Here is an 11,859-nt window from a genome sequence, read left to right as displayed (position 1 = left end):
AAAATGTCAGAGGCCAAAGCCAAAGGGAGCGTGGGGTGAGGTGCTACAGGCAGGATATGGGGCCCAAAGATGCTTTTATGCCCTGGGGCCCCCTAGTGGATTAATCCGGCCCTGACAGACAGCATAAAATAAATATAATAATGGGTATATTATGGTTTTAAAGACACTGTTCGGTGTAAATGACGCGTTATCTCTTGAGATAAGTTGATAGAACAAATGTTATACATTAATTTGGAGAACTTCAGGACATTTTTGATGCAGAAATTGCAACATTAAACTGACTACTAAAAGCTGTGAAGAGTAATTTCGTGAGTGGATGCCTTTCAAGAACTTTTACTCGTATTTATATTCTCAGTATATTTATTTGTGCGTAACTGAAAGCAGATAAATGGAGATGGTGACAGTCTACACTTCACTAATCAGATTTTACAGGAATCCCAGCATGTGACTCGGCCTCACCTCCACGTTGGTGCCTGCTGGTTATTTGCTGATGTCAAGAAAAGGAAAAAACCCAACTTCCTCGTACCGGCTCATATGCTTAAAGGAAGCTTCGCGTCGCCACAAGTTTCAGCTGTGACAGTCTTCATGTGAAAACCTGAGCGAAAGGGCACATTTAACCGCACATTTGTGTTTTTTAAAAGACTCGTCTGACGAGCAGGTGAGTTTATCTCTCTTGTTTTAAGAAGTTGAAGTTGAGGAGGAAACAGCCGGAGCGGGGTTGTTTGTATTCAGTGGCACAAGCAGCCAAAATTAGAGCGAAGTTAGTGAGGAGCTCACTATGGAGTCACCACAAAATGAGAAATTGTGGTGTTTCACTCCTATTTTATTCATTCAGATAGCGATAGAGTGACATAACAATCTCTGTTATGATCGTTTATTTCCCCCTATCAGCTCTCCTTTCAAATTATCTTGTTAACTGGGATCGCCAAGACAAAATTTTAAGTGTCTCATGTTCTAATGTTTATCTGCTGTGTTTTTTCTAGACTTCACTAAAGCCCAGGTTTTCTTACCTGAAGCTGGTTGTGTATAAAATCTACCCAGTTTCAGCATGTCGGTGTTATGTTTGAATAACAAGTACTTGTTGTAGACAGTCACAACTCAAGTTCAGCAGCAGTAAACAGTTTATTTTCATAGATGATCATGTTACAAAGAAGCAAAAAATGGTCAGGACTGTAAATCGAATTAGTTGATGTATCAATCAGTCAATCAACAAAATTAATCTGGAATTATTTTGACAATCGATTGATTTATTCAGTCATTTTTCAAACAAAAACGCCCATTCAGTCTGTCAAATGTGAGGATTTGTTGCTTTTTTTTATACATATATAATTGTAAACTGAATATATTTATGTTTTGGACTTTTGGCTGAAGCAATTTGAATGTCTGCGATAAGCATTTTTCTTCATTTTCTGTTGTTTTATAGACATGACAAGGAATAAATCAATCAAGATTTTCTTTTTTTTAAAAATTTTTTGGTATTTTCTTTAATCATTAATCACAATTGTTATTGTAATAAGTAATATTCTGATTTAGGCAAAGATAAAAGTTACATTAAAAGTTATTTTTATTATTGATTATCCTGTTGATTACTTTTTTGATAAAGCAATGCATCAATGGGTCTTTAAAATGTCAGATAATGTTGTAAATTGTTCACCACAGTTTCCCTGAGCCTGAGGTGACGTCTTTTCCTTCAACCAACATTACAAAAACCCAAAGATATAAAATTAACTGTCAGAACAGAAGTAATTGCCTTGGAATCAAAATTGTTGAATGACTAATCGATTTAATCAACTACTTGTTTCATCTCTAAAGGAATCTAAAATATTTTCACATATCTACAAAGGAAAAGTAATGAAAAATGTTCAGCACATATTAAACTATTCTGTCTTTTTAGAGAGGACACAGAAACATTTATTATATTTTTTCCATACAGGTGGAACATGAACGGGCTGCACCGAGGAGGAAGAGATGAATGCTGATGTCACTTTCTTCCCAGCTGCACACCCATGGAGTAAAATCCCCAACGCGAGCTCTCTGAACCTCACAGTTCAAAACTCATCCTGCCCTGCCAGCAAGAGAATGGAGCCCAGTGGGCGTTGTGTTACCCCGGACGAGCCTGATCCTTCCCTCCATCATCTGGACTCCCAGCTGGACTTCTTCCACAAACTCGGGTACTCCACAGCGCAGGTCCAGGCTGTTCAGAGGAAGTACGGCCCCAACATGGACACAGATAAGGTTCTAGGGGAGCTGGTAAGGATAGGGGCCGGCCCGGAGGCGACCAGGCAGGGGCCTGTGACGATGTCGGTGCTGGTGCCCAGAGGGGACATACAGGCTCTGGGTCCCACCCTGCAGCTGCCTGTCACTGTCACGTCTCCCCAAAGCAGAGAGGAGACCAGCGAGGAAGAAGATGTCCTGAGACCCATCGTTATAGATGGGAGCAATGTGGCCATGAGGTGAGAAACTGAACAAAATTAATACTTTTTTTCTTTTTTGAAGTAATTTTTCAAGTGAAAATGTCAAAAATCACCAGTTCTTGTTTCTTATATGTGAGGATTTGCTGTTTGTCTCTGTTTTATATCATTATAAACTGAATATCTTTGGGTTTTGAACTGTGGAACTTGTGATATATGTGATATTTTTCACTATGTTCATAAGTTTTACACACCAAATAACTCATCGCTCAAACAAGAAATTAATCAGCAGATTAATCCATAATGAAAATAATGGTTGGTTGCAAGGCTTTATAAAAATCTTTATCTGCTTTAACCTCTCCTACACCTGTTAATTGCTTGAGGACAGGTAGAGGAGTAATATGCAAAGCATCTTTGTTTGCTTAAGAAAAGCTTGAACATTCTTTGTTTTTACTTATTTGCATCTTACAGTTACTGTAATTATCATGATCTATTACATAACACACTTTTTATTTAACTTTTAGTGTGATCTGGAGGCACACTGAGGTCTCTTTTACATTATGATGGGCTTCACATTACAGATTTAGCCAAAAGTCACAATTATGCACTTGTAGGCACGTCACCAGTGAAAGTAATACCACGATTAAGCAAGAGCACTTCAAGTGTTTAATTTCACCTTGAGTCACCTGATGATTCACTCTTAGTTTGTTTTGGAGATAATTTCCGTACGTGAGGTAGTATGTCGCCCAAAGCGGATTTGCCTCATCTGCAGCTGTGAGAGGTTCCACCTTGAGTGCCTCATGTCGTTCTGACGGCTTGTATTTTGCTTTTAGTGCGTCAAGATATAGTGAAAGTTTTTGTGATTGGGGTTTTATAAACTAAGATATCTCTGTGTAAAGATTCAAAGGGAACCAACAACTAAAATATTAGTAGAACATTTAACTTCTGATGCACTTTTCTGACATTTAATTTCTTAAATTAACTAAATTGATTTGATTTTAAGACGAGTAAGTGTGTAACTTAAGTCATACAAGTTATTAGCAATATGTACTACATGACTGGGATTCTACAGTTATTCTAGCAGCTCTGTGCCTGTGCCTTGTTTATGTCATATTGGAGTTATTGTATAAGTTTAGGACTGGTCAATAGTACTAACATCCAAGTTGTAATTACAACTGAGGAAGTCCTAAACGCCTCTTATCTGCCAAAATCCATTTTTCAAGGTGGTTAAATCCAAATTTAATGTATTTAGTGTTGTCAATGCACAGTATTTTTAACCCTCACTCAACTTTAGAATAATTTGACTGTTTCTCAGAAGTTGTAAATGTGAGACTCTCTCTCATGTCTGCCATCCATCCCAGATGACGTAAACGTGATATCACTGTTGCTTTTTGTCAACATGCTCACATTGGCAATTCTGATGTTTGGCAGGTATAATTTTGTACCATGTTCACCATCTTAGTTTAACGCGTTAAGTTATAAACTATTTTTACGTGACGATGGTGCTAGATGAAAAGTTAAGGTTCAACCTGAGGGAAAAATGAATGTATGTGCAAAATGTCATGACAATCCATCCATTTGTTGAGACATTCTACTCAAAACCACAAATATCAATCATATTTTGACACGAGAGGAAAAGTCAGGAGATCACCAAAGTCATCAGGGTTCATCCTCTGGGAACCACGAATGTCTGTACAACATTTTCTGCCAATCCATCCAGTAGATGTTGGGATATTTCACTGGATAATTGAACACTTTGACCTGCTGGTGGCGCTAAAGGAAAGGTCTGGGGATCACTAAAGTCTCTATGACTCATCTACTGGGCACTGTGATTGGCTGTCCCAAATTTCAGGGCAATGCATCCAATAGTTGTTGAGATATTTCAGTCACCAAAGTGGTGGACTAACTGACCCACAGACCGACATCCCATACTGCTAGCATGGCTGATAATAAGAAATCTGATCATACTTTCAGAGATCCCAGCTTCTTAACCTAAATGACAAATTTTTGTGACTGGAAATTGGTTTGGGCTGCATTGCTCTATATTTGTACTGCACAACGCCTGAGGTACTGTTTCCCACAAATGTAAGTTTACTCAAAAGCATAATACACCAGTTTTGTAAACACGATTGCGACTTCACCCAACTGTTGACTTTCATGTGGTCGGCAGAAAAGGGCAGCATGCGTGGTTTCAATACCGACTGCAATTCTTTTGTTTTGATACCACAATTCTTTTGTTTTGATACCGTAATTCTTTTGTAAATTTGCCTGCCCAGGGATTGCTGATGAAATTTAGCTATCTAGCTAATTCGGGGACACTCAATGAGGTTGTCATAGAGTTAAAAGACAAGCAGTAACTGTTATTTTCTGTTCAGCTTTTCAGAAACACTTATATCACCATGATTTTTCCATGATTTAGGTAACTCTGCTTTTGTGTACACTCAACCTTTTCCCTCATCGTCTTCTCATACGTGGTATGACGTGCAGAGGAACACTAAATGGGACAAAATATGGGGGCGAGAGTGAGACGTCATAAAATATTATAAAGTGTGTGTGTGTGCGTGTGCAGAGTATACACACCTCTCTATCCTTTAGCCGTTCCCAGCCAGGCATGCCCGTACAGACACATTGTAGACTGGCTGCTCGAATATGCAAATCAGGGAAAGCACTGTATACGAAAGCCTTCTTGTTTCCTTTAAAACCAGTGCTTCTTATAAAGTAAGACCCCATTTCAACAGTAACTGGCCTGACAGCATTTCTATCCCCGTCCTATAGGCTGTCTTTCCTTGTCCTCTCACTTGCCTTGGCCTTAACTATGACAGATCCCCTGAAGGCTTCAAAGACTCATATTTTACTTAGTGTCATGTTTTCACAGCAGAGTTCTGCTGCAGTAAGTATGCAGGGACAAAGTGTCATGTTTTCACATGTGGGAATGCTTCTCAGATCAGATGTTCTGATAATACTGTTTACACACTGATAGAGCTTTCTAGGTAATAAGTGGATAATAACAAATCTAAATCGATTACTGGTTGGAGATGAAAAAAACTTAAGATTCCTCTATTTCACAATATGACTTGATCAGATTTTAGTATAATGGGAAATTCACTAACGCTATTTTAGCCTGGTCGGTATGTGTTAGAGCTGAAATTATTGGTCTATTTTTAACAACTTTTTAACAATTAGTTGATGTGAATCTTTTTTTTTTCATTTAAATCTTTACTGACAAGAGGTTTGAAACATTAAAAAAACAAAAAACATCAAAAAACCAACAAAAATAAGTCCAGCTGATAAATTTATTTGCAGCTCTGTTCAAATGTTGCCGTGTTTAGTCATGTATAATGTCCATTTTTTCCCCATTTTTCTTCCAGTTGTGCTTCTTTTAGTCTCAATATGTGTCAGTTTTTTCATCAAGAAGATTTCTTCAACAATTTACAAGCCATCGGTCCTGCATCAGGGCCGCTACCACTTTCTTCGCTTGCTATTAATAGTATTGTAACAAACATTGGACTCATTGCACTGGCTTCCAGTTCATTGTAGAATTCATTTTAAAATTTTGGTGCTCACTTATAGAGCCCTACATGGCCAGGCTCCACAGCGTATTACGGACGTTCTGCACCCCTACACCACAAACCGAGCTCTTAGGTCCTCCACCCAGGGCTTTCTAAGTGTACCTCAAACACATTTTAAGATGCGGGGGAGATTTAAGATGCATTCCAGTTGGCAGCCCCTAAACTCTGGAATAGTCTCCCAATAAGGTTGAGTTCCTTGGATACTGTGGACTCTTTTAAAAAGCAGCTAAAACCCATCTGTTCAGACAGGCATTTGGGTAGTATGTGGTATTCTATATTTTAATTTGTCTATTTTGTCTGTTCTCGTATATTTTATCTGGTTTTTATTTATTTTGACTGTATTTTGTTTTTATTTTCTTTGACTGTGAAGCGCTGTGACTGGTGTCTGTGAAAGGTGCTGTATAAATAAACTTTGCTTGCTTGCTTGCTATTGTAACCAAATATCTGCCGTTTCCCGTCACACTTACTTCAGGGAATTTACAGAGATAAAGTTCCTGATAAGTCATGGGGACCTTTTTATCCTGGTATTTGTTGTAGCGCTTTACGTACCATCTACCGAAACAGTTACTTTCTGACATTCTCAACAAATATGAGTGATCTTACATCTGTTTAACTGCTTAATCTCCATATGAAGCTCAATTTCCTGTTTCTCTTTTATATAATTAGTTGAGTACTCATTAATGGTCGATAATCAATTAATTGTTACATTTTTTAAAAACAAAAATACCTGAAAATCACCAGTTTCTGCTTTTCAAATGTGAATATTTGCTGGTTTTCTTCATTTTTCCATTACAGTAAATTATATAATAATTAATAATGTAATATGTTACAATTTTGGACTATCAAGCAATTTGTCAACATCACTTTGAGCTTTAAGAACTTGTGATGGACATTTTTTCACTAATTTCTGATATGTAGACCGAACTATTAATCAATGAATTGAGAAAATAATCAGCATAAATTAAAAATAATCGTTAGTTTCAGTCCTTATACTGTAGGTATACTTTCAATGACTAAACCACTCTATCAACCTCAGTCTGTCTGAAACAACTTTGTTCTTTTGTATTCCTCAAATTCACATGACAAATGTTGTGAAAGGGTAAATTGATAAGTGAGCTTCTGTCATTGGTCCAAACTGACTCAAGGAAGCTTTCAGCCACAGACGGGACATTGTTTAATGGTTCAAGTTTGAATGTTTTCTAGTTTCCCATTAATTTTTTCCTGCTTTCCTTTCATTCATGCATTCATTCAGCCATGGGAACAAGGAAGTTTTCTCTTGTCTGGGAATCCAGTTGGCTGTGAACTTCTTCCTGGAGAGAGGCCACACTCAAATCACTGTGTTTGTTCCCTCATGGAGGAAGGAGCAGCCGAGGCCAGATGTTCCCATTACAGGTATGAAAACAGGGATCCGCTTTCTTTTAATGTCGCTTACTTCCTTCTTTGCTTGGTGCTGTTGATCACATGACATTGGCCTTGTTGTTAATCGCTGTGCGGTCTGATTATGCTCATTATCGCGATTCAAAAAGCAGATTTAGCCCATTTTCTTTATCATGTTTGAAATTACTGCTGATTAGCTGATTAATTGATCAAGAGCAAAGTAAAGACATATTTCATGCAAAAATGTACTGGTTACAGCTTTGTAAAGGTGATAACTTGCTGCTTTTCTATGTTTAGACAGTTAAAGAAGGCATTAAAATATTCCAACTTGTGTTCTGGGTAGTGTTTAAGGGCAAGCGCAGTGATCCATCACTATAATGGGCTGATAATTTATAGACTAAACGATAATGGAGAAACTTATAGGCAGCATAATCTATAATGAAAATAACTGTTAGTTAGCAGCCCTATTTGAAATGGTTTTCAGTTTGCATAGACTTAACAGACAGCCAACATTGAAAAAACGGTTTGCTCTGATGCAACTGCTGATTCTCAGACTGAACTGTATTACTCAAAATGGGAAATACCCCCCGCAGTTCTTTTTTCCAAATGGTAAGTAAATGAGCTTCATCTTTCATCTATGTAGCTATAATTCAAAAGCTACAAATGAAGGGTTTTTCCAGTGGTTTTTGATACCCAAAGATAACCATTTGAACTATCACTGTGGTGGCCTGCACTCTGCGCAGCCCTAACCAGATCGTGTTTGCTCTATGTAGATGAACAGATTGCTCAAGCAGATAAACTGTTTTGTTACTGGATGTACTTTTTAGAGCCCTTGTTTAATGTTTAACTAGGTTAAATCTGCCAGCTGGGAAAGACCCTCATTAAAATGTTACTGTAGCTTCCTGAATGAAATGATAATTATGTAAGGTGTGTGCGACATTTATTGCACCTACACTTGATTTACTTAACAATGACCTAATGTGACTTTATGTTTGGTGTACAGATCAGCACATCCTGCGAGATCTGGAAAAGAGGAAGATTCTGGTGTTCACACCTTCGCGTCGTGTCGCAGGGAAACGGGTGGTTTGTAATGACGACTGGTTCATTGTCCAGCTGGGCTACGAGTCTGACGGCATCATCGTGTCCAACGACATGTACCGCGACATTCAGGGAGAGAAGCCCGAGTGGAAGCGCTTCATCGAAGAGAGGCTGCTGATGTACTCCTTCGTCAATGACAAGTGAGTTCTGCCGTCTTGATACGGGGCTTCCTTGGCTGCTTTCATCCTGGAATGTAAAACAGATAAATCATCAAATGAGTCAGCAGGGAAGACGAAGTGTGAAGCTGTAAAGGAAAAAGTCCGTTCCACTTTCAGACTAATTGAATTTCACCCTGACGCAGGTTTATGCCTCCTGATGATCCTCTGGGTCGACATGGACCAACCCTGGAGAACTTCCTGCGGAAGTTTCCAAAGACTCAGAAAAAACAGCCATGTCCTTATGGTGAGAGAACACATTACTGGTCCTGCCTGGTATTTTTTCTCAATGGTATAAGACACAAATTACATGCTTTTATTATTTTTCTTAACAAGCCATATTAATGGCTCTCTGAGGCTACGTAGGCACTGTGCTGCTTTCAGCTAAATGCAAATGTCAGAGTGATAAGATGCTTATGTTTAACAGGAATATGTTTACCATGTCCACCATCTTAGTTTAGCAAATTAGCAAGCTAATATTTGCTAATAAGCATTAAACACAAATTATTAGCTGAGGCTTATGGGATTGCCATTAGTTTTGTACAGAAATTCATGGTTCCCAGAGGTGGTTTTGAGTAGAAAACATCAGAATTGTGATTGTGAGCATGTTGACAAAAAGCACCACTGATATCATGTTTACATCATCAGCACTTCTAAATTCTTATGTTTTGTTCTTTATTCAGGAAAGAAATGCACCTACGGGATCAAATGTAAATTCCACCATCCTGAACGAGCCAAACAGTCCAATCGCTTGCTTGCTGATGTGCTTCGTGAGAACGCTAAGCACCCCTTGACTGCTCAGAATCAGTCTTCAGCTCGCATCAGTCCTGTACCGGGCCAGAGCCTCTTGCTGGTGGAGGATATGGCAAAGAAACTGACTCTGGGACCCGAGAGCGTCTCTTTGAAGAAAGATCATAAAAATGAAAATGTAGTTCATGTGAAGGTGAGTCACCGCCCCAGCAAGAGGGCCTCATCTAGAAAGGAGAAGAACAGCCTACACTCTTCTTCTGACCAGGGCTCTGTGCGGCATGGTGGCTCTCAGGAGCAGCTAGACTCGGGGTTGGGCTCCATAGACAGCCAGCCAAAGGAGGCCCCTTGGAGCCAGCAGCCCCACAGTTTACGGCAACAGTACTACCTACCTAGAAGCGCACCGTGCAGCTGCTGCTCACACGGGCCCCCTTCTCTGGGGACCACACCAGCTTTCCAGCATCACAACCAGCATCACAGCATCAGGCCGGTGGGCAGCCGCAGCTACGGCCCGCCTCATTACGCCAGCTTCGGTGCATACCCAGTCAGCATGCCTGCTTACAGCCAGCCGGCAAATTACCAGCATAGCAGAAGCTACAGCTGCCAGCAGCAGTTGTACTGGTCCGATCCGTTTGGTGCTCATTCTCCAGCGGTTCGCAGCCTGCCGGGGGAGCACCCACCCAGCAGGGAGGAGAGAGAAGTTGTCCGGAAAAAGCTCCTGGCTATCTTCAGTGTCCAGTTGGTAGACATGGCCATGGACAGGTTTCCTCAGCTGATGGACCCGCAGATGTTGGCCGCTGAGATTCTCATGCTGCAGAGTCAGAACAGGATGAGATGAGTCCAGTGCCAGTCTGAAACACGTCTTTCAAGGGAAAGACTGCTATGATAAACATGAGTTTGTGTATTTTTGTATTGTGGTATCCACCTTGCTATAAACTGTATTTAATACTTTGGAACTGTTATATTATAAGTTGCCTCAGTGAACCAGATAAGAGGCAGTATGCAGTTGATACAAATTGTATCTTTATTTAAAATGTAACAGTAAAAAGTGGATTTTAATGACATTTAATGTGATTAAAAGGGTTAACACCCATAAAATATAATGTGTCATATTGGCACTGTCTACATTTATGAATTCAAATTCCAACTATTGCAAACGGTTGGGCAATAATTCACAGGTGTTCACCCTACAGTTGTGTCATGATGATATATGAACGATATAACCATAAATCTATGCAAAACATCTCTGAACTCCGCCCCTCTCTAACCCTGCCAGATGCTTGTCTATTCCTTTATCTCCTCAAAACTGGACAACTGCAATGCGCTCTTCACGGGGAAAACACCCAACATATAACACCAATTGCGTTTTCATTGCACTGGCTCCCTGTCTCCTTCAGGATTGACTACAAACTCCTGCTAGTCGTATACAAATCCATCAACGGACACGCGCCTCCCCACCTACAGGAACTAATCACACCACAAACCTCCACCCACACCCTCAGATCTGGCAGCAGCTTGGTCCTCTGGGCTTTGAGCTCCGCAACATGGAGCCTTCTGCTCTGCTGCACCACGCTTGTGGAACAGCCGTCTTGAGCATCTGAGGGCAGCACAGACCCTAGACTCTTATAAAAAAGGCCTAAAAACCTTTCTATTCAGGAAGGCCTTTTCATCTTCACTCTTATTACTATTTTCTTTATGTTCTCCTATTAATACTGTAGCACTTTGAGATTCACTATGAATGAAAAGTGTGGTACAAATTCAATTTATTATTATTATTGTTATTATTTATGTTAGGTTATTGTGATGAACAATTAATAAAGGCAATACTTATAGTAAATAATAATTAATCTCTCAGAGATGAGATTTGAAACTGAAAACTAGCTTTATGATGCTTTATATTCCCGGATTTGTTTATTTTTTATTTGTTTTATTTCTGTATCAATCAGAAGTTCTTAACATTATTATAATATTGACTTTGTCCATATTGCACAGCCCTACCAGTGCACTTACTTGCTGTGGATGCTTTACTGTTTGTAGAGTCTAACGTAATTTTTCTATGACATAAATTACGAGAAATGACATGTTTCGTAACTGTTCAGCTTTTTGGGATCAGATCCAAGATTGTCATTAGACTTGCAGAGAACAGTTTCATAATAGGTTGTCAGTGTTTTAATTTATAGCCACTTTTATATTATTTACGTCAGAGCAAGTCGACTGATGGTGGATGGAGCATGTCAATACTGGATTATTTTTATTTCAATGTTGAGTAACTGATATAAATGTCACTGTTACAGCATAAAATAAACATTTGTGATTGCCTGTCATGGAGAGTTACAACACATGGTTGACTCTGATATATGAGTAGTTGAGGATCCATTCTCTACTTTTTCAAACACTTTGTACGTGTGTGTGTGTGTGTGTGTGTGTGTGTATGTGTGACTTGGGGGTCATTCTCAGTCTTGTCTGGACAAGTAAATCCTGCAGGATTTCCTTCAACAACTT

General features: G+C 39.4%; 1 protein-coding gene across 1 annotated transcript; it reads left to right on the top strand.

Moving 5' to 3' along the window:
* The first annotated feature begins 435 nt into the window (after nucleotides 1–435).
* On the top strand, nucleotides 436–11,027 carry zc3h12ab (zinc finger CCCH-type containing 12Ab). The gene is made up of 6 exons (XM_042436573.1): nucleotides 436–658; nucleotides 1,934–2,453; nucleotides 7,233–7,372; nucleotides 8,361–8,595; nucleotides 8,757–8,857; nucleotides 9,294–11,027. The coding sequence occupies exons 2-6, from the start codon at nucleotides 1,969–1,971 to the stop codon at nucleotides 10,193–10,195; spliced, it is 1,863 nt and encodes a 620-aa protein (XP_042292507.1). The 5' UTR covers nucleotides 436–658; nucleotides 1,934–1,968; the 3' UTR covers nucleotides 10,196–11,027.
* The last annotated feature ends 832 nt before the right edge of the window (nucleotides 11,028–11,859 follow it).

Source organism: Thunnus maccoyii, chromosome 15 (assembly GCF_910596095.1).
Source record: "Thunnus maccoyii chromosome 15, fThuMac1.1, whole genome shotgun sequence".
NCBI lineage: Eukaryota > Metazoa > Chordata > Actinopteri > Scombriformes > Scombridae > Thunnus > Thunnus maccoyii.
Note: the sequence above shows the minus strand (reverse complement) of the source record. Positions and strands in the feature narration are given on the sequence as shown.

Bases quoted from the DNA above. Each gene is read 5' to 3' on its own strand.
- zc3h12ab (XM_042436573.1), top strand. From the start codon at position 1,969: ATGAATGCTGATGTCACTTTCTTCCCAGCTGCACACCCATGGAGTAAA. The intron at 2,454-7,232 runs GTGAGAAACTGA...GCATTCATTCAG, and splicing joins GGGAGCAATGTGGCCATGAG to CCATGGGAACAAGGAAGTTT. The intron at 8,596-8,756 runs GTGAGTTCTGCC...ACCCTGACGCAG, and splicing joins TACTCCTTCGTCAATGACAA to GTTTATGCCTCCTGATGATC.